The sequence below is a fragment of the Wickerhamomyces anomalus genome (genome assembly GCF_001661255.1).
Source record: "Wickerhamomyces anomalus NRRL Y-366-8 unplaced genomic scaffold WICANscaffold_2, whole genome shotgun sequence".
Lineage (NCBI taxonomy): Eukaryota > Fungi > Ascomycota > Saccharomycetes > Phaffomycetales > Wickerhamomycetaceae > Hansenula > Hansenula anomala.
In genome coordinates, this window is record NW_017567111.1 from 755281 (window position 1) to 782611 (window position 27331).

General features: G+C 32.6%; 16 protein-coding genes across 16 annotated transcripts; 7 read left to right on the forward strand and 9 right to left on the reverse strand.

The window, feature by feature from the left end:
• Positions 1 to 288: 288 nt before the first annotated feature.
• On the reverse strand, positions 289 to 2136 carry WICANDRAFT_61431 (uncharacterized protein; the record flags this gene model as incomplete). Its single annotated transcript, XM_019183173.1, has 1 exon — positions 289 to 2136. One exon carries the CDS (start codon positions 2134 to 2136, stop codon positions 289 to 291), a length of 1848 nt encoding a protein of 615 aa, XP_019040074.1.
• A 782-nt stretch (positions 2137 to 2918) lies between these two features.
• On the forward strand, positions 2919 to 5728 carry NNF2 (Nnf2p). The gene has a single exon (XM_019186213.1). The coding sequence runs from the start codon at positions 3086 to 3088 to the stop codon at positions 5312 to 5314; it is 2229 nt and encodes a 742-aa protein (XP_019040075.1). The 5' UTR covers positions 2919 to 3085; the 3' UTR covers positions 5315 to 5728.
• Positions 5729 to 6367: 639 nt separating this feature from the next.
• On the forward strand, positions 6368 to 8186 carry RRG8 (Rrg8p; the record flags this gene model as incomplete). Its single annotated transcript, XM_019184090.1, has 1 exon — positions 6368 to 8186. The coding sequence occupies exon 1, from the start codon at positions 6468 to 6470 to the stop codon at positions 8184 to 8186; it is 1719 nt and encodes a 572-aa protein (XP_019040076.1). The 5' UTR covers positions 6368 to 6467.
• Positions 8187 to 8212: 26 nt separating this feature from the next.
• On the reverse strand, positions 8213 to 9421 carry DEG1 (pseudouridine synthase DEG1; the record flags this gene model as incomplete). Its single annotated transcript, XM_019181513.1, has 1 exon — positions 8213 to 9421. One exon carries the CDS (start codon positions 9419 to 9421, stop codon positions 8213 to 8215), a length of 1209 nt encoding a protein of 402 aa, XP_019040077.1.
• Positions 9422 to 9607: 186 nt separating this feature from the next.
• SPB4 (ATP-dependent RNA helicase SPB4) lies at positions 9608 to 11374 on the forward strand (the record flags this gene model as incomplete). The annotated part of the gene is made up of 1 exon (XM_019181430.1): positions 9608 to 11374. One exon carries the CDS (start codon positions 9608 to 9610, stop codon positions 11372 to 11374), a length of 1767 nt encoding a protein of 588 aa, XP_019040078.1.
• A 79-nt stretch (positions 11375 to 11453) lies between these two features.
• Positions 11454 to 14398, reverse strand: WICANDRAFT_77544 (Zn(II)2Cys6 transcription factor domain-containing protein; the record flags this gene model as incomplete). The annotated part of the gene is made up of 2 exons (XM_019184569.1): positions 11454 to 14225; positions 14333 to 14398. The coding sequence occupies 2 exons, from the start codon at positions 14396 to 14398 to the stop codon at positions 11454 to 11456; spliced, it is 2838 nt and encodes a 945-aa protein (XP_019040079.1).
• Positions 14399 to 14741: 343 nt separating this feature from the next.
• Positions 14742 to 15491, reverse strand: WICANDRAFT_77545 (uncharacterized protein; the record flags this gene model as incomplete). Its single annotated transcript, XM_019184570.1, has 1 exon — positions 14742 to 15491. The coding sequence occupies one exon, from the start codon at positions 15489 to 15491 to the stop codon at positions 14742 to 14744; it is 750 nt and encodes a 249-aa protein (XP_019040080.1).
• A 406-nt stretch (positions 15492 to 15897) lies between these two features.
• Positions 15898 to 16599, forward strand: WICANDRAFT_61438 (uncharacterized protein; the record flags this gene model as incomplete). The annotated part of the gene is made up of 1 exon (XM_019183174.1): positions 15898 to 16599. One exon carries the CDS (start codon positions 15898 to 15900, stop codon positions 16597 to 16599), a length of 702 nt encoding a protein of 233 aa, XP_019040081.1.
• Positions 16600 to 16690: 91 nt separating this feature from the next.
• On the forward strand, positions 16691 to 16951 carry EMC6 (Emc6p; the record flags this gene model as incomplete). Its single annotated transcript, XM_019181448.1, has 1 exon — positions 16691 to 16951. A coding segment is annotated over one exon (261 nt), but the record flags the coding sequence as incomplete, so codon positions are not given.
• Positions 16952 to 16972: 21 nt separating this feature from the next.
• On the reverse strand, positions 16973 to 19363 carry YPP1 (Ypp1p; the record flags this gene model as incomplete). The annotated part of the gene is made up of 1 exon (XM_019184571.1): positions 16973 to 19363. The coding sequence occupies one exon, from the start codon at positions 19361 to 19363 to the stop codon at positions 16973 to 16975; it is 2391 nt and encodes a 796-aa protein (XP_019040083.1).
• A 246-nt stretch (positions 19364 to 19609) lies between these two features.
• Positions 19610 to 20313, reverse strand: TMA22 (Tma22p; the record flags this gene model as incomplete). The annotated part of the gene is made up of 3 exons (XM_019185504.1): positions 19610 to 20131; positions 20188 to 20225; positions 20292 to 20313. 3 exons carry the CDS (start codon positions 20311 to 20313, stop codon positions 19610 to 19612), a joined length of 582 nt encoding a protein of 193 aa, XP_019040084.1.
• A 212-nt stretch (positions 20314 to 20525) lies between these two features.
• FYV8 (Fyv8p) lies at positions 20526 to 23191 on the forward strand (the record flags this gene model as incomplete). Its single annotated transcript, XM_019184572.1, has 2 exons — positions 20526 to 20608; positions 20662 to 23191. 2 exons carry the CDS (start codon positions 20526 to 20528, stop codon positions 23189 to 23191), a joined length of 2613 nt encoding a protein of 870 aa, XP_019040085.1.
• Positions 23192 to 23225: 34 nt separating this feature from the next.
• Positions 23226 to 23963, reverse strand: SKI6 (exosome non-catalytic core subunit SKI6; the record flags this gene model as incomplete). Its single annotated transcript, XM_019181477.1, has 1 exon — positions 23226 to 23963. The coding sequence occupies one exon, from the start codon at positions 23961 to 23963 to the stop codon at positions 23226 to 23228; it is 738 nt and encodes a 245-aa protein (XP_019040086.1).
• Positions 23964 to 24213: 250 nt separating this feature from the next.
• On the reverse strand, positions 24214 to 25386 carry GPI14 (glycosylphosphatidylinositol-alpha 1,4 mannosyltransferase I; the record flags this gene model as incomplete). The annotated part of the gene is made up of 1 exon (XM_019180634.1): positions 24214 to 25386. A coding segment is annotated over one exon (1173 nt), but the record flags the coding sequence as incomplete, so codon positions are not given.
• Positions 25387 to 25656: 270 nt separating this feature from the next.
• WICANDRAFT_61444 (uncharacterized protein) lies at positions 25657 to 26291 on the forward strand (the record flags this gene model as incomplete). The annotated part of the gene is made up of 2 exons (XM_019183175.1): positions 25657 to 25722; positions 25776 to 26291. 2 exons carry the CDS (start codon positions 25657 to 25659, stop codon positions 26289 to 26291), a joined length of 582 nt encoding a protein of 193 aa, XP_019040088.1.
• A 53-nt stretch (positions 26292 to 26344) lies between these two features.
• On the reverse strand, positions 26345 to 27238 carry WICANDRAFT_51670 (uncharacterized protein; the record flags this gene model as incomplete). Its single annotated transcript, XM_019182675.1, has 1 exon — positions 26345 to 27238. The coding sequence occupies one exon, from the start codon at positions 27236 to 27238 to the stop codon at positions 26345 to 26347; it is 894 nt and encodes a 297-aa protein (XP_019040089.1).
• Between the last annotated feature and the right edge of the window lie 93 nt (positions 27239 to 27331).

Below are 27331 nucleotides of genomic sequence, written 5' to 3' on the forward strand. Positions count from 1 at the left end.
TTTTAGTCCATTGACCGTTGCCTCAAAAACTTAAAACATCAAAAACGAACTTGAATCAAAAAAATCATTAATCGTAAAAAAATTTGATACGTACGTTATTTTGTGGATAGGCACAATTTAGATCTCGTTTCATGTTGAAACCATGCTCTGACAATGTCCAAATCGGTGCACAATAGAGATCTATCTGATGCTTAGCTTTTAATGTAGATTATCACCCCTTGAAACAACTACGTAACAACTGTTCCAGTCGTCATTCATTCATTCATTCATCCAATTACTGATTTCATATCACCTATGATTTTTTAAAAATGACTTGACAATAGTCAAATTTGAAACTTTCTCCACATGATTTATATGTGTACTAAACTTATTAACAAACATGACAGTTTTAGCATATTCACTTGATCGATCACATTCTAATAATGTGACAGGTGTTATTGCAGCAATTTTGGCCAACTTGGAAATATTGGGATATAACCCTTTCAAATTATATTCAATATCTTCATCATCATTATCTTGAAAATAAAATTTAACAACTTGATTCGGTTTCAACTCTTTAAAAATTTTAGATGTCATGAAAAAACTTTTAAAATGTGTAAGTTCTGCAGAACCATCTTGATTCTCTTTACTTTCTTGACCAGGTCTATGGACACCTAATCCTAATTTTTCTCTAAGTTCCAACATTCTATCATCTTCAAGTTGTCTTTTCCTCTTATTCCCATTAGTATGATAAAACCCATTAGTACTATCAATATTTGCACTTTCAATTTTTTTAGTTGGAATTGAATTGTTTTGTTCATGTTCACCCATCTTGGGTAAATATTCAGAAAGTAAATTTTCTTGATCTTTATTTAATGCTGAATATAAGCTCTTCATTTTATTTAAATCAAACATTTGACTAGCCATCATTAATATAGGATTTGTTTTAACTTCTTCCCAATAGTCTGTTAATTTCTTGACTGTGATAGTTGCAGCTTTGAGAGTTGGTGTATGATCAAGATTTTTAGATAAATTTTCAATTTGTGAAAGTCTAATTATTAAATTTTCAAGAATACCAAAATGAACTGATGAATCAATTAAATGATCCATCAATAAAAGTTCTGAATCTTGTAAAAAATCATAAAGTTGTTTCAAACATGAACCTATTGAATAAAAATTCCTTTGCCTTTGAACTTTTGTTGTCACTGTGTAATATAATATTTCATTCAATTCTTTTAATTCATGATTTTCCTCCCTTAAAGACATTGGTTTATTATCTAACCTCACTGTATAGTCAGAGTCTATACTATTCATATGGACCAATTTTTCTTCTCTCTCAGATTCTTGTTGTTGTTGCTGCTTTTTATTAGCTTTATCTCTATATAATTCATCTTCATCTTCTTCTTCGTCTTCAGATTCTTCTTCATCATCAGCATAATTATCCTCTAGTTCAGGCTTAATGAAAACTTGTTCTTCAATCTCGGTTGAATCTGTATTTGAAGCCTCTGCACTTGAATCATGATCTGTGCCTTTTTTCAATTTCATTTCTTGATGATACACTCCAGTAAATGTATATAATGCATCTTTCAACACATTGATTAAACAACCAAATAGACATTCTTTCTTTAACATTGGTAGTTTACTTGATTGTAATAGTTTTTTCTTGATCTCTTTGGCAAATGATGAATTATCAGATGTAACACCAATAACTGTTTTATTTAGATGTAATTCTTTCAATCTATTGACAATCAAATTGGCTATTGCTTCCTCATTAAACGATTTAACTTTGAAAACACCAATACAACAAGTTCTTCTAGCGTTGTCGTAATATTGGATGTTTAAATTCATTAGTTTTATTCCTGAATATCTCCAAAAACTCATCATCAAGTAAACAAATGGGAAATCTGAATTAGATATAGTGGAGGCAACATGTTGAATATACTTGGATGCTGAAATTTCGGTAAACTTGTTGGCAACATTTGTAGATGGACATTTGAAATTTGGATTATTTCCCTCTATAAAACTTTTGAAATCTGGGTTTGCAAGAAGATCAAAATTTACACCTTGATCTATCAACGAATTTAGTAGTTTGGCATCCAATGCTGGGTCATTACCAGAAGATACTGTGACTGATGAAATCCTTCTCTTCTTTGCCATATTTATACCAAAGATGGTCTGAGAATTGTTGGTTTATTGGTTTGTTGATGCTATTGTTGGAAATTTTCATTTATGTGTTTTTTTTTTTCAATGGAAAATTTGGTGGCTGTCAATTTGAAGCGTGTCAGTTAAACACTTTGGAGCACTTTGGAAAAGTGATGATATTGGTTAATATTTGGTAAGTTTGATTGGCTTATGTGTTAACTGGTGGATAAAGGTGCTGTTCGTTGAAGGATTTGTCTTTTTATGGTGTTTTAGGTGTTTAAATTGGTGACATTGGTTGTCATACCGGAATAATATTAATTTATAATGTGCTATGCAGTTTGAAATCATAATTTAATATTTATTAAAAACGAAAGATGATCAATTAATTATTAATTATTATAATTAATATGCCTGAAAGTACGTTCCAATAACTAATTGATATTGTGTAAATTAATTGTGGGAATTCAAATAGTGATTTTATGTGAATTATATGATTAATTATATATGGCTTTAATAATCGTAATTATTGAATTAATTCACTATGTGATCGACAGATCAAAAAATGTTCTCATGAAATACTTTGAAACCTTACATGATCCCAATAATATTGGAATCACTCAAATATAATTCACTAACCCAATAATTCCCTTACAAAGCTCATCATTCATTTAATCATCTGCCATTTCCCAATGTGCCACTATCTACTCACGTGACCCATTTTTTTTTTCGCCCAAAAAAAAACAATCAAACGACAAAAACTCGATTTCGCCATACAAAATCAAGAGCCAAAGCCAAAGCCAAAAGACAAAGTCATATTCTGTTCAGGGGAGTGCCGTATCCAAGTGAAGAGGACTCTACCAGATCGCTCTTACCCAGTTCCAACCAAATCCAGCTGGGCTCAACTTCCAAAAAAGATCATCCAAAGTGTTCATATGGTTCAGGTACAGCTCAAGATCACATCAACATGGATCCAATAACGCCCATTATCCCTCACGACTCGCTGAAGGATACGCTAGCCATCTTGGTCGTCCTGCTCTCGCTGCCACAGCCTCTGTCGCTGGTCATCTTGTCCCTGTACATTCTGTTTTCATCTTCAAAGGCTTTTGTATCAAGGCTGTTTACAAAATTGTTCAAATCAGCGCCATCACCATCATCATCAGCACAATCTCATCCATCCTCTACAATCCCATCCATTACACCAACTACAGAATCCCCATCCCAATTGTTTTCTCAATACGGTCTCATTGTACTGTTTGATCTGGCTTTTGGCGCCCTATTGAAATCAACAGCTCCAAATATAACCAAAGTTGTTTTCGTTCTATCAAAATCAATCATTGCATCAAGTTTAAGTGGTGGGAACCAAATATCTGAATCTTTTTATGCTTGTCTGTTTGTCATCATATTGGATCACCTTTTCAAGTTGGGGGTCCTATATTTAGATTCTCATTATGGAATAACAATAAGTTTAAACCCTTATTTATTCCCCTATCTTTCAAATGTTAACTTGCAATTCACTTCAGTTTTACGAAATTTGTTTTTAATACTCACAAATAGAAAAGTCTTCACATCATCAAGCAACACTTCATTTTTTTCTCATTTCAATTATACAGAATTCTCAATTAAATTCATAACATATCTCATCAATTATTTCAATTTGCTTTTATCAATTCATGTCATATTAGTTGCGTTTGCATCTAGGTTCAAAAATAACGTCATTTCCAAAACAATTAATCAATTATCAAATGAACTAAACAATACAACAACTTCATCTCAACCCACAAACAATATCATACTAAACAATAAGGATGAACAAAATAAAAGAGTGGAAGTATCATTATCAGAAGACTTAGCTAAAACTCCATTACCAATTGAGGAAGAAGTTAAAAGCGGTGATGACGATGCACCAGCTTCTTACCCTCAAACTAATGTTAATATAGATGATGAGTCAGTTTCATCAGCTACTATTGTTGCTGAAAATTTTGAAATCTTTGTCAATTCTTCATTCACTAAACCTAAAAAATCAATTAAATCAACTCAACCATTATGGTCCCTTTTATCAACTGCAAAAGCCATGAGTTTAAGAAAAGATATTTATAGTGGTGAAGTGGAAATTAATAATGACGATAATTCATTAGTCCTATCAGATTATGTCAACAAGTATGATGAATATAAATTTGTCAATTTTGAAGAAGATTCCAACAATTATTACAACAAAAAAATTTCAATATTTATCAATTATATTGGTGAAACTTTGATTAGTTTCCAATTGAAGAATCATAACCAGGGCTTAATAATCATTAGAGTTAATGGTGTTATTTGGTATCAAGTTTCACGAGGTGAATATAATGGTGAAGAGTATTTTATCGTTGGTGGATTAACTCCTTCATCTCAATATGATATTCAATTCATTATTGAAGATGAAGATCCATGTGGTAATAAGAAAAAATATTTGATTGATGATTTGATTGTTAGTACCACTGATTCAAATGGGTCTGCTAAAAATAATACTTCAAAAGTCTTATCACCATTAATCACATTACAAGAATCATTAATTACAACTAATGATAATCTCGTTAAAGAAAAATTAAAATTGAAAAAAACAAGAAAGGAAATTTCCAAAAAAATTAATTCTTATAAACAAGATATTGAAATTTTAAAGGGGAAAATTAGTAATAGTGATAAGAATGATGAAAAAAATTATAAAAAAGTTATGTCATTAAGAATTTCAGTTAAACAAGTTGAAGAAGATTTCACCAAGATTGAACAAGAAACAAGTGAAATTGAACTTCGAGAAAATGAAATTAATGAAATTTATCTTGTTGAAAAAAGAAAATTTGAAACAAATTCAAGAAATTTCACAAATTTTAAAAATCAATTCAATGATAAACTATCAATTAAAAGACAAACTTTATCAGATTTAAATTCTGATATTGATTTTGCAAATTCTAAAAAAGAGAAATTGATCAATAAATTAACAAAATTACAAAATGATATAATTAACATTGATAAAGAATTGGAAGATATTTTCAAATCAGATTTATCTAAAAGGTTGAATTTAAGAGCTAAAAGAAAAGAAAAAAGAAGTTCATTATTAAATGAGTTTAAAAAGGAGATTGACAAGATTGAAAATGATGCATTGAATTTAACAAAGGAAAATGAAGTTTTAAAAAATGAAGCATTGATGAGACAATGATAATTGAGTAATATGCCTGTTTAAAAAAAATGAGAATATATATTTGTATCTGTACTTTTCATATGCTAATTAGTTGTATGACGTGTCATTAATTCATTAAAATCATTTGATTTGGTTCAACTATTCAATTTCATTACCCACTATATGGAAATTTCTATTAAAATTTAATAAACCTCCAGTTTTAGCTCCCGAATTATAATTTTTAATTTCTTTAATCTCACCAATCCAAATCTCATGATCTTGTATATCAAAATGATTATATTTTTTACAAATAATAACTTTTTCAACATTGTTCTTTAGGATCGGTAATGTAAATCCATCAATTTCTAAATCAACAACACCATCCTTATGTAAAACTTCATAGTCAACATCTTTTTCCAATTCTTTAAAAGGTGCAAAAGGCACATATTCCCCCTTCTCCACATCGAAAACACGTTTCCTACTAAACAATTTAGCCAATGAAGCACTTTCAATTGTAGGTGCCAATATATGAATAGCAAAATATTTATGACTGTGCAAGAATTCAGAAGTTGTTGATGGTTTTTGAAGGTTGAACTGTAATAATGGCTTAGGATTGATTGACAAGGAGGTGACACTTGATAAAGTAACACCTTTGTACAATCTTGTTATATCGATATGGGATTCTTCATTGTGATGAGGTGCTGTCAAGATCATTGTTTGGTTTGCGATGCTGGACATTGTGTCTCTGAACAGCTGGGTCGAGGCCGTTGTGGAATTGGCTCTTATCTGGGCAGCCAATGGGCTCTTGAGCCTTGGGAATATTGTTTGGAACATGGGAATTGAATGGGTTTAGAATAATTTAAAGGTTTTATGGTGAAATGTTTTTGAAGTTGATGATTTTTCAGGTTTTTTTTTCGGACGGACTTTCTGAGTTGAGAAAAATGGGTCAAAAAGATGGAAATTAAAGGGAAATTTGAGAAAGTTTTGATAGTTGAAAAATGAGATATTGTGATTGATTTTATTATGGATAAATTAATTGGATTTGTTTGATATTTGGAATGGATCTTGGTGGCATTTTCTCCAGATTCACCAAATTTAACCACTATTAAAAAAATCTCGAACCCATTGAAAAATCTGAAAATTTTCACCATTTCTGTCACAAAAAAGCTGTGAATCAAAACGAATAAAGATCATGAATAGCCGGTGTCTTGTGCTGAGGCCAGTGAGGAAATGGCAGGGCAGAGTATTCTCAGTGAGGTCAGTGTCACATGCCACTCGTCGAGACTGGAGCAAGTACGAGCCAGAACCACCAAAGAAACGCACTTCTCCATTGTTCACACAATATCACAAATGGGATGGATCCAGAAAAGTTCTGAGTAAAGAAAGCACATCACTAAGGAGATATGATCTAGAGTCTAACGTATTAGCAAGAACATTGGCAAGCCCCATGCGTATGGACAAAGTAACAAGAGATGTATCTTTCCCCAAGGCCCTTATGTTGAAATTCTCTATAGCTAAAGATTCAGATGATGGGCAATTATGGTTGGCTCCAAACATTAGAAACCTTACAATGGGGTCTGCTGGATCATACATCATCAATAACAAGCAGGTGCTGGAGACACATAGCAAGATGAAAAATACATTCATGCCACTCCCCTATTTGACAAGTACCGTTACAATGACAACCGTGGATAAAGTGAAGTGGAATTTTGAAACACACAATGTTGTAAGCAGATTATTTAATGAACTGATGATTGAGCAAATTGATGAGTGTGCTATACCACTGAACTCGGCTAAATATAATTACCTTGCTGCAAGATCAGGTCAAAATGATAGAATTTTTTCACCAGTCTCTATAAATGAACATCACCATTATGCAACCATAATACAAGATGACAAAAGTTTAGAGGAGTTGATGGCATTACAGGATCAACCTGATACAAATACAGAGACAAATTACGATGCTGAAGCTGTTAATTCTCATTCAATGATTGCAGTTGAGAATTCAATACCCTTTGATGTCGAAGAATACTATTCAACCCTTTCAGTACCCACAATCGCAGAAGAATTGGGCGTTATTAGAAGAAAAAGAGAACTTAAATCTTTTGTCTCGTTTGAAAGACCTCCCATAAAGCTTAGGTTGTTTTGTCTTTATACATCAGATAAAATAGAACCACAATATCTTGCTGAGGCTCTTGATTTTTATGATGTTGATTTCCCACCAGAAGATGAAATTAGTATTGATGAAATGACCATCATCACAGATGTTCAATACCAACAAAATGCATACATGTTGGAAAATCCAGATGATGTAACATTGGACATTTTAGCTGTACAATATGAAGAATATCTGTTTAAAGAGATTCATAATGATACTTATCTTGATGAATCCAAGACACATTTCATAACAGCTTATGATTCCACAAAGCTCAATGATAATGATAATGATTTCAACTATTACTCTTCATTAGCTGTCCATGATGAGGTTTTAGATCTTGTGTGTACCCATTCAGCTGATATTGAAGAAGTTAGATCCACACTGGTTCCCTTAGGTTTGGCTTCGAGCTTTACAACGGATACTGATGTCGTGAAGTTGCTACAGAATGAAATTTTGAATGATGTTGTTCTTCCAGATATTGAAGGTTTAGAAGATGCATTGTTGAAAATTAATCGGCATTCAGTGGTGATTAATTGCTCCCCAAATGATGAGAATGTTTATGAAATTAAAAATAATTTATTCCACATCAATCTTGGAAATCTTGAAAATCTTGAAAATCCAGATATCAAACAAGTTATGGATAAGCTTAAACCAAACTTGTTTGAAAACAATATGATGATATTACCTCAAACTACTAAAAGATTACGGAAATTTATTGACAATTTGATTAGGTTTGTCGATTATAATAGATAGATTAATAAATGTACATAGTTTAAAATCTATTTATCTAATTTACGCTTCTTTGTCCATCTCTCATTAATCACTTCATAACCTTCTTGTCTTTCCCTTTTACTTAATGGGATATAATCAGCACTGATTTTCCCCTTACCATCACCTAAATTAACTCTAGTTCTCTTCATCTCTTTATCAAACTCATCAACGTCTAGATTATCATGAAACAATTCATACATATATCTTGCAACTTGTGATTTAATTTGTGTTTGAACCCATGTTGAGTAAGTACTAGTCACGGTCTTTTCCGCCTTGACACAAACTGGAGGTTGTTTCCATTCAATTGGTGGGAACTTACAATCATACAAGATTAAGGGGATATCTGATCCCATATCAAACAATGGTCTAGTTGGTGTCTTGTTGATATCCATCAAGTCTAATACAACTTGAGGTGATTCTAATTCTTGTCCCACAAGAAATAAAATTGCAATCATATTTCTAACTTGATGCCATAAAAACGCTGATCCTTCCAAGTCAAAACACATGAACTCATCATTTATAGGTATTATTTGTGAGCGGATAATTGTTCTTTCATAATTAGTTATCTGTTTTGAACCATCTAATTTACAAAAATTTCTAAAATCATGGGCACCTTCATATAATTGGGCAGCTTGAGACATTAATTCCAAATTTAACCCTCTTTTATGGAAAATATATTTATAATGACGTGAATTACAACTGAATCTTGCATCAAAGTTCTTTGGTGGTCTTAATGAAACTGCATGAATCTTGATATCTGCTGGTAAAATATTGTTCAAGATGTTCAAATAATCAATCTCTTTAGAATCATTGATCGGATCTATTTGCTCCTCTGGTGATAAATTTGATCTAACATTTAATGAAATCACTTGATTCAAGGCACTAACACCTTTATCAGTTCTCCCACACCTACTAAATTTGAATTCATTAGGATTCATTGATGGAACTAGTTTACACTTGTTCATGGCCTCAAGTATCGTACCTTCCACTGTAGGCAACGGCGTAGGTTCCTTCTGTATAGCTAATCCATTGTAATTCCACCCCAAATATGAAAACTTTAGGGCAATGAACCTGGTGTTGTATTTACTGAAATCAAATGGGTTTTGTCTTTTCAATTTCTTAGGTTCTTTTGGCTTGACAACTTGTCTCTCCAACTCCAACACTTTGGCAACTAGTTCCTCTTTAGACCATTGGGAATAATCAACTTTATCAACCATTTTAAAACCAGCAAATCTTTGGAAAAACTTCAAAATGTTCATTTGAATGCTGGTTTTGGGTTCTTTGGTTTTATGTCAGATTTGTCGTGAAAAAAAAAATTTCATACCCAAAAAAAAAAAAAGTTAATTGCAAGAGCTCATCTCATCTCCAAAAGACCAACATAGAAGCAGAATTACAATATAATAATGGCCACCAGATCGCTAAGCTGGGACCAGCTAGAATATGACCTGACACCGTGGATCAAAGACGCCATCAGTTCTTTGGGCTTCGAGACCATGACTCCAGTCCAGGCATCCACCATCCCATTATTCTCCAAAAACAAGGATGTTATAGTGGAGGCTGTTACAGGTTCAGGGAAGACATTGGCCTTTGTGATACCGATAATAGAGAGAATCATGAGACTGGACCCTGTTATGATCCAGAAAAGACATTTCAACGCTGTGATCATCTCTCCAACTAGAGAATTATCATTACAAATAGAGAAGGTTTTCGAATCAGTGCTTAAATTCAATCCAAAAGAAGATGGTATAAGGACTCAAACTTTAGTTGGTGGGGTTAGCAGTATAGATGAAGACCTTAGAAAGTTTCAAAAATGGAATCCACATATCTTGATTGCCACACCTGGTAGATTGGCTGATTTCTTAAATCGTGGGAATATTGTCTCAACGAAGAATTGTGAAGCTTTAGTATTGGATGAAGCTGATAGATTATTAGATTTGGCTTTTGAAAAAGAGATGAATGTCATTTTCAGATCTTTGCCCAAACAAAAGAGAGTTGGGTTATTTTCTGCAACTATTTTGAATGCAAGTGCCAATTTCCATAAAACTGGTATGAGAAATCCAGTCAAGATTGTTGTTAATGCTAAGAATCATAAACCAAAAACTTTACAATTAAATTACACGATAGTGAATCCAGAGGATAAATTGAATCAATTATTCAATTTTTTGGACACTTATCATTTCAGAAAGGCTATAGTGTATTTCCCAACATGTTTGTCAGTTGACTATTTTTATTCTTTATTCAAACAACTCATACATGATAATGATCTTTTATTAACTTTTTACTCATTACATGGTAAATTAAAGACAAGTTCTAGAATTAAAACATTGGAGAAATTTGATTCAAATAACGATTCAAAATCAGTCTTGATGACTACTGATGTTGCAGCTAGAGGTATTGATATTGAGAATGTTGATTTGGTCATTCAATTAGACCCACCAACTGATCCTGATGTGTTTTTACACAGATGTGGTCGTACAGGTCGTGCTAATAATGTTGGTCAAGCTGTTGTCTTCTTAAATGAAGGCCGTGAAGAAGATTATGTTGACTTCTTGAGTGTTAAAAAAATTGAGTTGGATGAATTGGAAATTAAACCGAAAACTGTGATAAAGCAAGAACAAATCAAGAAATGGATTTTGAAAGATCGCTTGAGACATGATAGAGGTGTCAGAGCATATGTGTCATTTGTTAGATATTATTCAAAACATACTGCAAGTTCTATTTTCAGATTACAAAACTTGGATTATTTAGGTGTTGCAAAGATGTATGGGTTGTTAAGATTACCAAAGATGCCAGAATTGACAAACTATTTAAAGGATAATTTCCCAGCTGATGGTTATTTAGATACTGAAGTGAATTTTAATGATTATAAATATTTGGATCCAGTTAAAGAAGAAAAGAGAATTGAAGAGGAAAAAATCAGAGAAAAGAGAGAACAAAAAATTGAAAAGAAGCAAAAAATCAAAGAAAATACTCCTTGGTCACAAAAAGTTCAAAAAAAAGCTGAAAGAAATGAACGTAGTGCTGGTAAGGATATCAAAAAAAGAGAATTAGAATTGGTTGAGTCTGGTGATGAAGATGAACAAGTTGATTGGAAAGATTTGGTTAGACAAAGTAAAAAGGAGAAGAAGCAAAAGAAACAAGATGTCGTTGGTACATTTGATGACTTGTAATAGTACACAAACATTGTATATTTATATAATTAGGTTTGTATCATCATTATTATTAGTATTATCAGTTGTAATCATTCATTCAATAAAATAATTTAATATCAAATGCTGGACGTTCAATTTCCAAGTTGTTGAAAAATTCATCCAAAGTGGTCATGCTTGAATATTTGTTGTCAAATTTTGAGTTCAATCTATCCAAACTTTTCTCAAAAGTTTCCATTTCAGTATCTGTAAAATCTTGGAAATTTGTATATAAATTATCAAATTTAATATCTTGTTCCACATTTTCCAAATTTAATTTTTTAACAAGTAATGGCATTGCATCTTCTTTTTTCAAATAAGCATCTTTTGATAAATTGATAAACAGTAAAGTCTTCATTTTAATCTTCCAACAAGTGAATGAATTGTCTAGGAATGTAAAGCCTTTCAATTCATCAACCATATTAACCAAGAATTTGAAAATTGCTAAAGATGGTTTATTAGCCCACCATAATCTAAGAGCAGTGGCCATCAATAATTTTGAATTTTTATCCACTAATGCAATTAATGAAGGGAAAACAATGAATTCATAACCAGCATTGAAATGAGAATTATAATTTTTGAAAACATCAAAACTTTTCTCCACACTTTCAATACAAAGATCAAATATACCTGTCAATAGTTTGATGAATTTTGCTTTATCTTTTGTCTTTTCAGATTCATAATGGATTAAAATAAAACAGTTTAAATTCATTTTAGTTAATTTATGATTTGCATTATTGATTAAATTAAAACATTTGTTTGAATAATTTGAATTCACCTCTTTTTTATAAGTATCATAATCTTTAAAATTTGATAAAACAAATTGATCATAAGCATCAATTAAATGTTCTAATCCACCCACTGTAACTTCTTGATTCAAGAAATTGTATAACTTATTCCAAATTTTGAAAATTATCTTGTTTAATTCAATTTGTTTACCATAAATATTTATAATTGATTTATGGAAATTTTCACCTAAATTACCATTTGTAAAATTTGATAATTCTAAATTGAAAAATTCATCATTTAAGAAAATTGGGATACCTTTAACCATATTCAAATTATAATATTGGAAATATAAATGATACCAAATCTTGATCAGTTGGTCATTATTTGAAGCAATTTCACTTTTATTATTCAAATTTAATGAAATTGCCAACCCAGCAGGATAAAAATCTGAAACATCACTAGATTCTGCACTTTTATTGAAAAGAAACAATTCCAAAAGCTTTAATTTTAATCTTGTCATTTTATCAATACTAAAATTTTGTAAAAAAATCAACATTATTTCAATAATAAAATCAAATTCTGGTGATACTGGAGCATTTTTCAACAAGAAATTGTTAAATTTATCCAATTTGATTGTATTTGTTAATGAAACTGTAGAGATTCTTAAAATCATCAATAGATAAGTTAAATTTACCAAATCTTGACTATTATTAACATCAGCAGTGATTTTAATTTTGGAATCATTTAATTCTTTTTCACCAATGATTTTAGTTATAGCTAATGAGAATTCTTCCTCGTTTAAAACTGGAATGAATGGATCTGCAAAACTTGTGAAGAATTTCTCCACTAATAACCAAATGATTTTTTTATAAGGTAATAATTTATTGATTTTTTTAATAATTTCAGTTAAATTTGTAGCTTCATATTTGAAAAAAGTTTCAACTTGATATTTTGGATTTTGTAATAAATTATGGAAATGATCATTTAATTTAACTCTTTTCCTTAAGGGGGTGTTAGATTCTTCAATTTCACTTTGAGCCTTTAATTTTTCCTCATGAGCTTGTAAACAAAGGTAAAAATTTGTTTGGAAATCATCTTTTTTAGCATATGAAACAGTTTCAAAGATACCACTACTTTCCATGTTTAAATATTTTGAATTTGGAGTATTTGTTTTGAAAGAAGTGATGATTTCACTTTCATCAATTAAAGTTGGGTCTATATTGGAATCATTTGGTTTAGTGGTTGAATCTGATTGGGGTTGTTCATCTTGTGATTTAGATTCTTGAAGTTGTGAATCTTTTGCAGGGTCAAATAATGGTTTAATTTGATTGATAGAAGGTAATTGAATGCCATATGGAGTTGTGGCTTGAGTTTGAGAAGGTGGTGCTTGATGCTGTTGAGGTTGAGGTGGGTTATAATGTGGTAATTGTTGTTGTGGTGCTGTGTAATATTGATTTGGAGCATGTTGAGAACCTTGTTGTTGTTGATGATGAGGAGGAGGAGGTGGATGATCACCCATATAACCTTCGATTTGAACAATTCTATTCTTGAGGAATTCCAATTCAGACATTAAATTAGGGTTATTGTTGTAAGTTTGGTTTGCAATTGGAGGTAATAAGACATTGTTATTAGTTGAAGGTTCAGCACCATAATATTGAGGAGCTGGGTTTCTTCGATCAGGAGGACCATATGGATAGTAAGGTGCACTGATGGGAGCACCACCAGCAGTGGAGCATGAGGAGGATGGAGCAGCAGTGGCAGCACCAGTTAATGGTTTACCATTTGAACCATATTTGGCAGCTATCTGGTTCTGTAATGTTTGTTGATACTGTTGCTGTTGCAGGAGGTGTTGTTGGAACTGTTGTTGCTGGAACTGCAATTCCTGTTGTTGATGCTGCTGGATCTGAGCAGTAGCCGTAGCTGTTGGTTTGAACGTGAATGGTGATCTTGGAGCTGGAGTGTTGTTTGCAGAGGAGCCGTGTTGGCTGCTGTTGTTGTTGGTGGAGCTGTTCTCGTAGGCAGCCCAGGCAGGCTCCTCGTAGGTGCACAGGTGGGAGACGTTGGACTTCTTGCACGCAGAGCACGCAGGCTTTGCTCTGTCACACTGTTGATGTTAGTAACTTGTTTTCGTGTTGTTGATATCTCCAGCTAACTCCAGAGCTTTTAGACGGGGATAAAACAGACGCGTCGCCAAAACGCCAATGAACTCACTCTGATCTTCCTCTTTCTGCACACGGTGCACACGACGGGCTTTCTGTTTCTCTTGCGAGGCTCCATAGTTTTGCGCTAGTTGTGAAGTGTGCTTTTTTGAGTGGATTTGGATTGTTTTTGGTTGTTTTGAATTTGAATTTCGACGTTTTTTTTTTTGTTTGTTTTTTTTCTGGTTTTTTTTTTTTGTTTTCTTTTCAGAGTTTGGGAAATTGGATTTGATTGGCTGTTGGAGGGAGTTTTGTATATTTGAATGGGTAGAGATTAATTAGTTCAAATGGGTTCAATCTTATTTAATTATGCCATTCTCAGGCTTTCCAAAGACACTCGTTGCGCTGCGAAAGCCCTCTTCTGCGACTCGGCCAACCCTACATTAACTCCAGAATCACCAATATCAAATCCATTAAACTATTCACAACTTGCCCAGTTCTCCAGCTATTCTCTTCGCTGCACTCGTCCCAAACACTACACACTCGAGCAGACTGTTCCCTCCCAATCTATTGGCCCCGTGGACTCCTCCACTCACCTCTCCAACAGCGTAGAGCCCTTCAATAACATCTCCTTTCGTGTCAAGAACCTGTCCATCACCATTAATCTTAACTCCTCCCATCGTGAAGTGAACAACTGGTGTGATCTCTGCAATGAGCAACTCACTTGAAACCTTCATCTCTTTGAACACATGTGCCTTGTATTCTCTGTTGAATTCATCACTGATAGACTCTTTGGAATATCTTGAAAGTAAATCAACAACTTTTCCTGCATTCTCTTTGAAATAATCTTTAACACTTGTCTTGACAACTAAACCTTGCTTGATATAGAAGTCTAATTGAAACTTAAAATCTTGATACATATCATCATTCAACACTAATAAAGCCTTGGAATCCTGTTGTTTTAAAATTGCTTGACTAACAACATCTCTTGTACTTAATTCATTAATAAATCTTTCATTCTTATCTGTATTCAATAAAACACCACCAATTCCTCTTAGTGATTCAGCTGCAAGAAACTTCCATCTACTTCCAGGATCTTTTGGATTGATGAACCCAGTTGGATGGATTTGAATTTGCTCCATATCTATCAATTCAGCTCCAATCTTTTCCAATAAAACTTGTCCTTCACCCAATGTTTGTGCTCCATTAGTTGTTGGTAATCCCAATAACATTCGAATTCGAATCTTTAATTTTGTGTTGAACAAACCAGGTCATGTGATTTGTCATGTGACCAGAAATTATTGTAATCAAATTCAGTCCACTTTTAAGAGTTATAAAGATGGTGATCGAGCAATAGTTAAGTAGCACCATCTTATTCATGGATATATGAGTCAATTCGCTTATAATCTCATTCTGGTTGTGCTGTTTCTTCGCATTTACTCGGCAACAGATATGAACATATTAGAGAAATCAGCTAACTCCATCACAAATCACGAATCCAAGAAATGCGTATATAAAAAGGTGTCAATTGAACCATTCCTAGATCCAAGTTCAAGGTTACACTACATGAGGCTATTCACATATATAGCATTATTCACGGTTCTTTACTCAATCTATCAACTTTATAGAAAATCCACAATGTCACAACCTACATTACCAGTTGTTGTTGTTGGATCTGGGTTAGCTGGGCTAACCAGTGTTTATAAGCTTTTGGAACGCAAGATCCCCGTGATCTTGATTGATAAGATGGATAAGATGGGTGGGAATTCTATCAAAGCTTCTTCAGGTATTAATGGTGTTTTAACTTCAACTCAAAAGCAATTTGGTATTGAAGATTCAGTTCAAGGGTTCTTTGAAGATACTAAAAAAAGTGGTGGGAAGATTGGTGATCTGAATTTACAACAAAAATTGGTTAAAGAGAGTACTGAGGCTATTAGATGGTTACAACAAGATATTGGTGTTCCATTAGATTTGGTTAATAGATTAGGTGGACATTCTCAAAGAAGAACTCATAGATCTTCGAATATTCCACCTGGATTTGAAATAATTTCCAAGTTGAAAAATAAGATTGTTGAACATGAAGAGAATTTAAAATTATTATTAAATAGTCAAATTGTGGATATTGATATATCAAATGGTAAAATCATTGGATTGAAAGTTTTGGACTTGATTAATAAACATGAAGATTATATAAAGACTAATCAAATTGTTATGGCTACAGGTGGGTTTGGATTCTCTGAGGAATTGATCAAGAAATATAGACCTGATCAAATCAACAACTTCAGAATTCACCAAAAGAACAAAACAATCAAGCAATTTACACAAAACAAAAATGGATAAAGAAGTCAAATACGGTGCTAGTATAGAATACAACAAGAAAGTGGGTATATTTGCTTTATCCTAACCATACCTTTACTGACCATAATAGTATCTTCAATACATTCAGGATTATACGTCTTTAATATTTGGAACAAGTGCTGGTATTCTTCAATTAGAATCTTATTATGGATTCGCTTTTTTTTCAATCACATCATTAATAATAACACTACTCTATGTCATATTCGTTACAAAATTGAAACCTTCATTGTTTTATGAAAATCCTTTAAATGATATTTTTTTAAATAATTTATCAAGAAGTCTTACAGCTTATCTCATGATGTGGACATTAACTTATGCATTGGTGCAATCCTGAATATACACAAATCCCTTCTATTCAAACGTACCTAAAATCACGAATTGGTCTAGTTTCCTCTAAATCAACACTTTTCCATAAAGCATCTCTAAATCTTTTTTTATCTCCATATTCTTCATAAATTTGTGATAATAAATACCAAACTTCAGAAATCATTGAACTATTAAACCTTTCTGTTAATAATTCCAACAAGATTTTCACTCTGGCAATTGCAGCTCTTGAATCCTTTTCATTAACAAATATCTTAGCTTGTGCACTATTTTGATGTAAAAATAAATTAGATAATCCAATTATAGCTAATGAATAATCACGATCAATATCTAATGCTTTTTCAAATGATTTTAATGATAATTGTGGATCATCAACAATAGAAATTAATCCTAATGTGGTTAATGTTTCACTTGTTTGTTTAAAACTCTTTTCAGCTTCTAAAACAGCTTGTTGTGCATCTTCAAATAAATTGGCCTTGGAATAAATCGTTGATGTGACTAACCAAATTTGTTGTAATAACTTGGCTTGTTCAATGCTTATTTTTATAGTTGGTGGTGCTGGTGCTGGTGTTGTCTTCACTTCTTTATGTGATCTTATTGATTTGATCTTGGCTAATGTGGATGTTCTATGTAATTGATTTGATTTTGATTCAATTTTTTCAGATTCTTGAACAATTGGCTCCTTGAATAAATTGTTGTATAAGGCAAATAATTCAGGTAATGAATCAAGACTTTGTTCAACTCCTAATAATGATTCAATAATACTTAGATGTGTGATTTTGATTTGTATAAAGCAATTTTTCAATTCAATTGATAATGATTCTCCTTGAGTTAATTCTAAAAATTCATCAATTTCATTAATTAAAAAATTAATAATTTTAAATGATTCATCTTTATTCTCTTCAATTGAAACAATTAAGGCTAATAAATGCCATGATTTGAAAAAAGTTAAGTTTTTAATAGTTTGCTTTGTCAAGAAATTTTTCAAAATTGAATAAGATTCTTTAATTTTTCTTAATGTGGCAATGAATTTAACATATTGTAAAATGATTTCATCATTTTTATAATCATTATATATGGAATTTTTGAAAAACCCAATAGATTCTTTTAAAATTGATTCATTTTTAGGGAAAATTGAATATGAACTTTTATATAATCTAATGTTGGAAATTGCCAATGTATACCATATTTCTGATAAAAATTGTCTCAATTTATCATTATTAACATTTAATAATAATGAATCTTCATCTAATAAATCAAAATCTTGTTCAATCTTCAAAACTCCATTATCATCATAAAAATTTCCCAATAATTTTTTAAATTTGTTCAATATTGAAACATAACGATCATATTCTTCTAAAGTTAAATCATCACTTGATTTATTTCCCCTAAACCTAAAGCTCAACATTAATTTAAAAGTGTTTAAAATACTCAATATATCATTAAATGAATTATTATTTTGAACATAATATCTTTCAATATAATCAACATAAACTTCAAAACTATGATAACTTTCCTCTTTTTTACCCAAAATTAACAGATTCTTAGTTAATGCACGTAATAAAATATGTGATTGATAAGTTTTATTGATCCCCTTCTCTATTAAATCTGCACTTAATTCTGGTTTGATCAATTTACAATCATTAACTTGGCTTAAAAATTCCTCCAATTCATAATTATTCAATTCATCAGATTTGGGGAATTTAGTTGAAGATAATAATGAATTTGACCTTGTTGTGACAAAATTTATCAATTCCTTTGGATCATATTTAATACCTTGATCAATTGAATAATCAATAAAAGACATGATGAAATTCTTATTTTGGAAAAATTTGTCCAATTTACTCACAGTTGGTGTTGAAATTAATCTTAAAACTTTGGAATATATTAAATTTAACCATTTTAAAGATTCAATATTAGATAATGTAGGAATCTTATCAAAGAAATTAACACCTGTAATTAACCATTTTTCTTCATTTGTGAAATCTTGTAATTGATGATATGAATTAGCCAAAAGAAAATGCTTTCTATAAAATAATGATTGAATATAATTATTTGCATGAGAACCAAAGTTTAAATCTGCAGCTTTTAAAATATCAATAGAATCATTAATTTGATTTTGAATAAACTTAAAATGTCCCACATTGATCAATAATATGAATTTTGTTATTGGATCAAGTCCAGAAGACAATGCCAGCAATGACTTGGACTCTTCAATGAAAAGATCTATTTTAGAATCTGGGTTTTGTAAAGGAATCAATCCATCCAATTTGTTTATTGTTAAATGTTGTTGAAATCTATATTCAATATTCAACGCAGTAATCAACGGATCATCTTGTTCCACTTGTACAACGTCTTGAGGCCATATTCCAAAGCCCTTCTTTTGGAGTATGGTATCGATTGGATTATCCACTTTCCCCATTGTGATACTTGTCAATGACCAATTTAATTGAATAATGTTCAAAATGTTTTTATTCTCAAAGCCGTGATCTGTTTTTTTTTGAAATCTCGAATTTTTAAAATTTCGTGTCGTTTTTAAATTTGCGCCATTTTGCACAGAAAATTCTGCAAAAAAAAAGTGCCATTTTTGCTACAAACAGAAATTTCAATTTTATTCATCAAAAATCATTAAAAGCATTTTAAACAAAAAGAAGGCAATATAATAAATCTATTGAGGTGGAATTGCTGGTGGTGCCTTCTTCTTCTTTTTCTCCTCGATTTGTTCAACTTTGATGTCTGTTAATCCCTTTTCTTTCAATAATCCAGAAATGTACTCTTCAACAGCATCACCAACATCACCTTGAACAATAATCTCTTCCTTCTTTTCAGCATTCTTGGTTACTGAACAACCAGTGGCAAATTTAGATGCGAATGTTTTAGCCAATTTCTTCATATCAATTTCGAAAACTTCTAACCCAGATATAGCAATGGCATGTTTTCTCTTTGTTCTTTCAATTCTTTTCAAAACAACTTTGGAGGCCAATTTTTTTTGTAATTCTCTCTCTTGTTTAGCTTCCTCCTTGGCTTGTTTCTTTTGTAAGTCCTTATCAATCTTTTCTTGTTTCTCTAATGATAAAGATGAAGTGGCATTAGCTAAAGCATCATCGGAGTATAATTGATCGAAAAGTTGTCTGTTGTTCTCTTCTAACCAGAACTTACACTTTTTAAAAGTGGCACCGAATTCACAGTACTGTTCAGATTAGTTAGTTACTCATTATAACCCATCCAATTGTATAGAATACTCACTTCAGGTGGGAAGGTACAGATACCGCAATAAAACACCTCTTTTGGTTGCAACTGGACGAGAATTTGTTAGTGAAAGGAACAACCAATTCCAAGTAAAAAGCCACTACTCACCTCTACTTCAGCCATGATCAAAGAACACTCTTTTCTCTCTAAAAAAGATTCCACTTGGATCAGTTCAATCCAACAATTTCCAAATCATCGCTTTGATGTTAATTTTTTTTAATGGCGGTCACCCTCCTTTATTTTGGCCTGTGTCGCGCCTTCACCAAGTTGTTAATTACAACTTCAAACAACAACATCAACATTTGCAACTACCAAAACTACTCCAAAGGACCAAGATGAGCTTCGAGGAGAACGTGCAGAGGAAGAAGTCCACCAGATGGGTCAGGGCTTCCACAGCCAACTACGACGGTGACGATTGGTGAGTTTACGGAAACATTCCTGTCCTGGACATCCTACTAACATTAATCATAGGGTCGAGGAAGAATATTATGAAGATGAAGATGAGCCTGTGCCAGATCTACCTCCTATTCCTGCTGAGCATTTGCAACACTACCAGCAAACTACCAAGATCTCCCCTGAAAAGACTGATAACGACCATGATGACAATAAGAACAATAACAATGATAATAATACCACCACCACCACCCGTAATGATTATAATGATGACGATGATGCCAATAGTTTTGATGATACCATCAATTCCCCACAATTGAACCTCCAAAAATTCCAAAACATTGATCTTGATGAAGAGTTGCCGGAAAAGGAACAAGAACATGATCCCGTCAGTGCTACAGTTGATGAATATGCAAATATAATAAGAGATGACGATTCTGAAGAAGAGGAAGATTATAAACCTACAACTTCACGTTTCCAGCCACTACCAAGATCACCAGAAGTTGAAAGATTTGAGACTTTAAAAGAACAGAAAACTACACCTGTTGAAGAGGAAAACAATGAAATCGAGGCTCAATCTAGTTCATTCCAACCATTTCCTGAAGAACATCATCATATCTCAAAAGTTGATCATAAAGAAGGTTCATCAACTCCTCAAGAATTGCCAAAACATGAGGAACCTCATCCGGTGTCAACACCTGTTGTGATTGATGATGCAAAATCAGTTAGCAAAGAATCCATTGTTGAAGAGAAAACTCAGAGAGATCATGTTCATAGTGATTTTCAACCATTTCCAGAAGATCAAAGTAATCACGGTGCTGCTGAATCAACTGTACAAGATAATGATGTGGAATATGAACAACCCCCAGTTGAAGAAGCTATTGAACAAGAGAATACACACAATGATATTATTCCACAAGTTGAAGACAGTGAAGATGAAGAATACATTCCAAGCTCAAACCGTTTCAAATCCTCAATTCTTGAAGATGAGACTCAACAGAAAGAACCAGTCTCGGAGGACTCATCAATTGAAGAAATCGGGTCCACTGCAATCCCACCACAGATTGAAAGTTCAGAGATTTTGGATGAAGAACCAAAAAGAGTTGATATACCACCAATTCCAAGTACAGCGCCTATTGAAACTCAAAATCATATTGATCCAGTGACTGATTCACTTCAATTGCCCACTTCAAATAGACAAGATTTCGATGATGTTTCAGATACTGATACCCTTCATATTCATGACCCTGAAGAACAAAGCTCGCCTTCTATTGAAGAAATCAGACGTGAACTTTCAAATACATCACTACATGACCTGACGCATGACAATACTTATTTCCATGAACATGCATATTTGGGAAGTTTGATCAATACACCTGAACCTGAAGATGAAAATGAAGTACAATTTCAACCACAAGATGAAAAATCGATTGATGAAACTAATGATGCGGCACCAAGAACTTTATCTCAATATTATTCCTCGGTAAATGATTATTTTGATGATTACGCTGATACAAGTGATAATGAAAATTTAAAAGTTAATAGAGATAGTAGAGCAAGTGTTCAAAGTTCAGGTTCTTTATCCACAGGTAGCTTTTCCATCAAGAGTGAATCAAGATATAGATATTCAAAAGCTAGTGATAGAGACTCATCATTCAATCACAGCAATTCTGATGTTCATTCATTAAACCCTGCACAACAACTGTTGGCTGATAATGCTTCTACAAATGAAACTGATCAAACACCAAAGGATACAAACTTAAATCCAGCTCTTTCAATCAATTTTGGTCATTGGAGACCTGATACTGATAGTTTTAGAGATCAATTCATTAGTGGTACTGCACCTCCTTTACCACAAATTGATAATTATACGAGAAATTCAATGGGTGAGATTATTGAAGATAGAGGCTCCATTATAGAAAAGGATAAAGAATTAGATTCATCAAATGATAAAGGTGATGATCATGAAAAATCACTTGATTCATTGGGTAATACTATGAGTACATCAGAAACTGATAATCATTCAACCTTAAGTGAACATAAGCCTGTTGGTGAATCTTACAAGACTGAATCTAATTCAGTATTACCATTACATATTCCACTGGGATCAAATGAATCAACTGAACTGAATCCTGGCCAATATTTCCATGAAAAATTAGCAGCAACTGAAACAAACTTACCAAAAGAAGATAATGAAGTTACCAAAGATGTTCCACCAACTACAAAATTAAACATTACCAAAATATCAGGCAATAAAAGAACAAATTATAGTATTAAACAAATTTCTTCAATTTCAGATCCTGCTAAAAGGATTGAAAGTTTAAGAAATGCTAGAGAAGAACAAGCAAATCTAAATCTTGGTTTAAATGAATGGTTAGTTTTCGCTAAAAGTTCTGCTGGTGTTGAAACTTACAAAAGTAATGTTCATAATTCTCATGTTGCACAAGCTTATGCAGATGCTTCCACAATGTCAAGAAAACATACTTTAAACAATGTCGGAAGTTTCTTACACAAAAGAAGAGTTTTCCAAGATACTTCATCTCATGCTCAAAGTCTTGCTAAAGGTATTTTTACAAGGGGTAAAAAAATGCTAAAAAATGATAATTAGAATAATTTAATGTACAATCGTGTTTTGTTTCTCCCTATTTATTGGCAACTTTTGATAACCGTAGTTCACCATGTCTTCTCACTTCATTATCCATCATATCTCTAATTCTATGACCACCTGCAACTGCAATTGCTAAAACAGATTCCAATTGATCCAAGGGTATTTTATTTTCCAAAATTAATAAAGCCAATTTCTCACTTTTACCAACAACACCAATAGTTAGGAACGAAACATCTTTTTCTTCTAATGAATTTAAATCTAATAATGGTGTATTATCATACCAACCTGCAGAAACTGAACTAATATAATCATACATTGCAATACCAGCATCTATTAGAGCCAAAGTTATAGCATTTGTTATAGAGGCAATCAACCCACCATCAAGGGCTAAAACATGGATATTTATAGAAATGGTAGTTCTTGGATATTTATTTGTAATGATAGATTGTTCAAAAGTTCTTTTCAGTGATGTAACGATTTCTTGTGTTCTTCTTTCATTTTTAGATCTTTTCTTACGATCAATAGAGCTGAATGGTGTGATATTTAAATTGATGTTCAAAGTTGCCTTTGTGGATGATAACTGTGCTTTTGTAGGAGGTTCCATAGGACCATTGATTATACAGACAACTTTAGAATTACCTTGTTCAACATATGATGATCCATCTGATGAGTTTGGATGAGTATTAATTCGGCATTCAAAGCGACGGAGTTCATTCCATCTTCTACCATCCATACGGAGACCTTCTGGTGAATATAGCTCTTGTCTGGACATTTTAGCACTTGGAGATCCTCTAATTTAGTCAAGTTTGGTGTGTTTTGCAAGTTCCAGTTTGAAGTTAAAGTAATTTTCGATATGCCAAAGAAAAAAAATTTATATGGAAGATTACATAATCATCGTATACAAAATTCATGCCAAAACATAAAACAACAATAATCTTGAAACTTTCATAGCAAAGTATTTAGACTATATATTTGATTGCGTTCTATATACCATCGTTTATATGATTTCTCGAAAAATCATCAATGAAAACTCCTAAAATATAAATATTTGACAAAAAGAAAAAACTGGCACTTAGTAACAATCCAGGATAAAAAGTACTTTCACCCAAAAATTCCAGTTTATAAGCAAAGAATAGCCAGCTTCCTTGTGAAATTATCCATAATATCAAGCAAAAGGCACCTTGGACTTTATTAGTGTTTATTAAGCTTGAATTTCTCAGGTAAATTGGTAAGAAAATCAAAAACCAAATGAAATATTGAGATGTCATAACTTTATTGAATGTCACAAATGCAAATGTTTGTAGAAATAATGTGTTGATAAGACTCTTCTTTGCGAATAATAATGGAATAATGATGGCAGAGATTGATAATTGTGGTATGAATGCCAACGATGCTAAATCTAGAGATGGCTTCCCCAAAGCTGATGACCCTTCTAAAGCTGAAGCAAAATATAATGAAATGTTATATACTGAAAAATTGTGTCTATGATCTAATCTTGATAAATGATAGATGTATGAATGCTCTAGAAACTCTTGTCCATATATTTGGTACATAATGGCACCTAATGAAACAAATGAAACCCCAGAGCATACTGTGAATATGATTGATTTTTTGTTGATGAATGAAATGATTTGTTGAATGAAATTCATGTTTGTTGAAGGTGCAGATAGATATATGATGGCTGTTGGTATGTAAATAATTGGATAAATTTTGAGATGAACAGCTAAACCAGCGAAAATACCACTCAATGCAACTTGTTTCTTGATCAAAAGGTACACAAAGATCATAATAAACACAGTTAAAACGCTTTCCGAGCTTCCTCTTGTACTGATAGTAATCACCATTGGATTCAACAGCCAAATAGATGCTAATATCGTTTTCTTGATCTGTGATAATTGAATCAAGTCAAGGATCTTCAAAATCAATAACCCAGTAATCAAGTCACTAATCACAAATAACACTTTCCCAAATGAATACGACATGTCACTCATGGCATTGGGTACCAACATCCACGCCAACAGTGGAGTGTAACGGTATGTCTCTCTAACATATGGCGACTTGCCATTGTAGACGTATTTGGCAGCATCACTGAAGACCAAGTAATCGATATCTGTGTACTTCACATCCATTGTAGCATCTTGATAAAGACCAAAGAGGAAAAATCCTATTCTGAGCAGAATTGAAGCCACTATCAAAGGGATTTTCAAGTTTCTTTCACCTATTGATGAAGCTGACCGTGGTTTTGAGCTTGAGTCTGACATTATAAGGGAAATTGGAGCAAATTGAAGAAGATAAACTTGACTTTCTCGAGAATATTAAGAGTTTTTGGAGTTCAGATGTTTTTTTCACTCTTTCGAGGCTTCGATAAAAAAAAAGATGGGTCCTTTTTAAAACCCTGAGTCAACGATCATTGCAATCACAGATCAACTAAATCTGAAACCGTGTAATAACCTATAATTATCATAATGGAAGGGCAAGAACAAGTGTATCTCCAATTTGAGGCTTTTGATTTCGAGAACGAGGACTTCAAGGTGGGTATTAAACTACTGATAAGAACCGAAGGGCACTAACATTGAACAAAAAGAATGGACTTGAAAACGTTTATGAATCATACTTGGATCATATCAATCAAAACAATGATGGTAAAATTAACGAAATAGTGACAGAGATTAAACCTGAAGAAAAGCAAAGATTGGAAGTACAGGCAAAGACTTTTTACTTTTGTCAACAGACTGGTAACATCTTGAATATTGAAGATTATGAAGAATGGAAAAAAACCAGAGAAACTGCAGAACCTGAGTACTCATCCAATTATCAAGAATTGGTGGAGCTCATATTGGCAGGGAAAGAGATACCTGGAATAAAGCAAATACCAGATACCGTTCTAGAAGGTGAAACAACAGAGCATAAGGCTGAAGTTAGAAAAAAACCATGGGAAATAAGAAGAGAACAAGAGGAAAAGGCAAGAGCTGAAGCTGCTGCTGCTACTGCTGCTGCTGCTGTTGATGCTGAAGGTAAAGAAGGTTCAGAAAATGTCAAGGATGAAGATTTTGGTGAAGAAAATACACTGGATGAAGAATCTAAAATCGCAGAAGTTTAATAATCTACAATGACAAAACCACATAGTACAAGATTTTAATCACTTATGAAATTTTATGAAGCTCCTGTAAATCTCAAGACTGATTCGAAAGCTGCTAATGCAGCAGCATTGGCTGGGAAAGATCTTAAAATTGAAGGAACAAATCCTTTTGTGAAACCTTTGAGTCCTCTGGTTTGGTAAATTTCCGTTGCAGCAGCCTTCCAACTTTTGAAAGAACCATTGAATTTATCGTCAGCTAATAAGTACGACTTGATAACATCAGATGGATAAGCTGTGATCCAAAAACATGAAGCACTAAAACCACCAGCCCAAAAATTTATACTAAAATCACTTAATTTTGTATTCTCTTTCATCCATCTTGTAAATAATTCATAACTTCCCCACCATGTTATGAAATTTGTTCTGAATATTAATGTTGATATCAAACCTTTGTAGAGCCCATTGATACCTACCCCATTAGTTTTATAAATCTCTTTTATGACCGATACCGGGCCTGAGTACTTATTATTCTTTGCACCATATTGAACTTGAAGCTTAACTTTGGCCAACTCCACTGGAGCAGCTATGAATGACACGGTCCAGCCTGCCAAAACACCCGCAAATATATGACCTTTCAAATCTAATTTTCCTTCCTCTTGATAGAAATTTCTCTGTATAATTCTTCTATAATTGTGTAAAGATCCCAACATGATAGAATCCATCATGATCCAACCAAATAATGGTGGAGTGAACCCCAAGTAAAAACCCCTAACACCCTGTGTAGTCAATGTTTTGTAACAACAATCTAATGGACCTTTGAATCTAGTGGAATCTGTTTGTAACCTCACTTTGATGGTATCAAATGGGTGACCAACGGTGTTTTTCGCTATACCTGAAAAAACACCAGCAACAAACCCAATGTAGCCACCAGGCTGTTGCTTTTTCTTTGGAGCTTCCTCTTGACTCATATCTTTCCAATTGCTTTATTGATTATGGGTCTTGAATAGCTGGTGGGTCTGAGATCTGAGGAAATAAGAGATTGAATGAGTCAAAAAGCTTTT

Coding starts and splice junctions, on each gene's coding strand:
- NNF2 (XM_019186213.1), top strand. CDS start 3,086: ATGGATCCAATAACGCCCATTATCCCTCACGACTCGCTGAAGGATACG.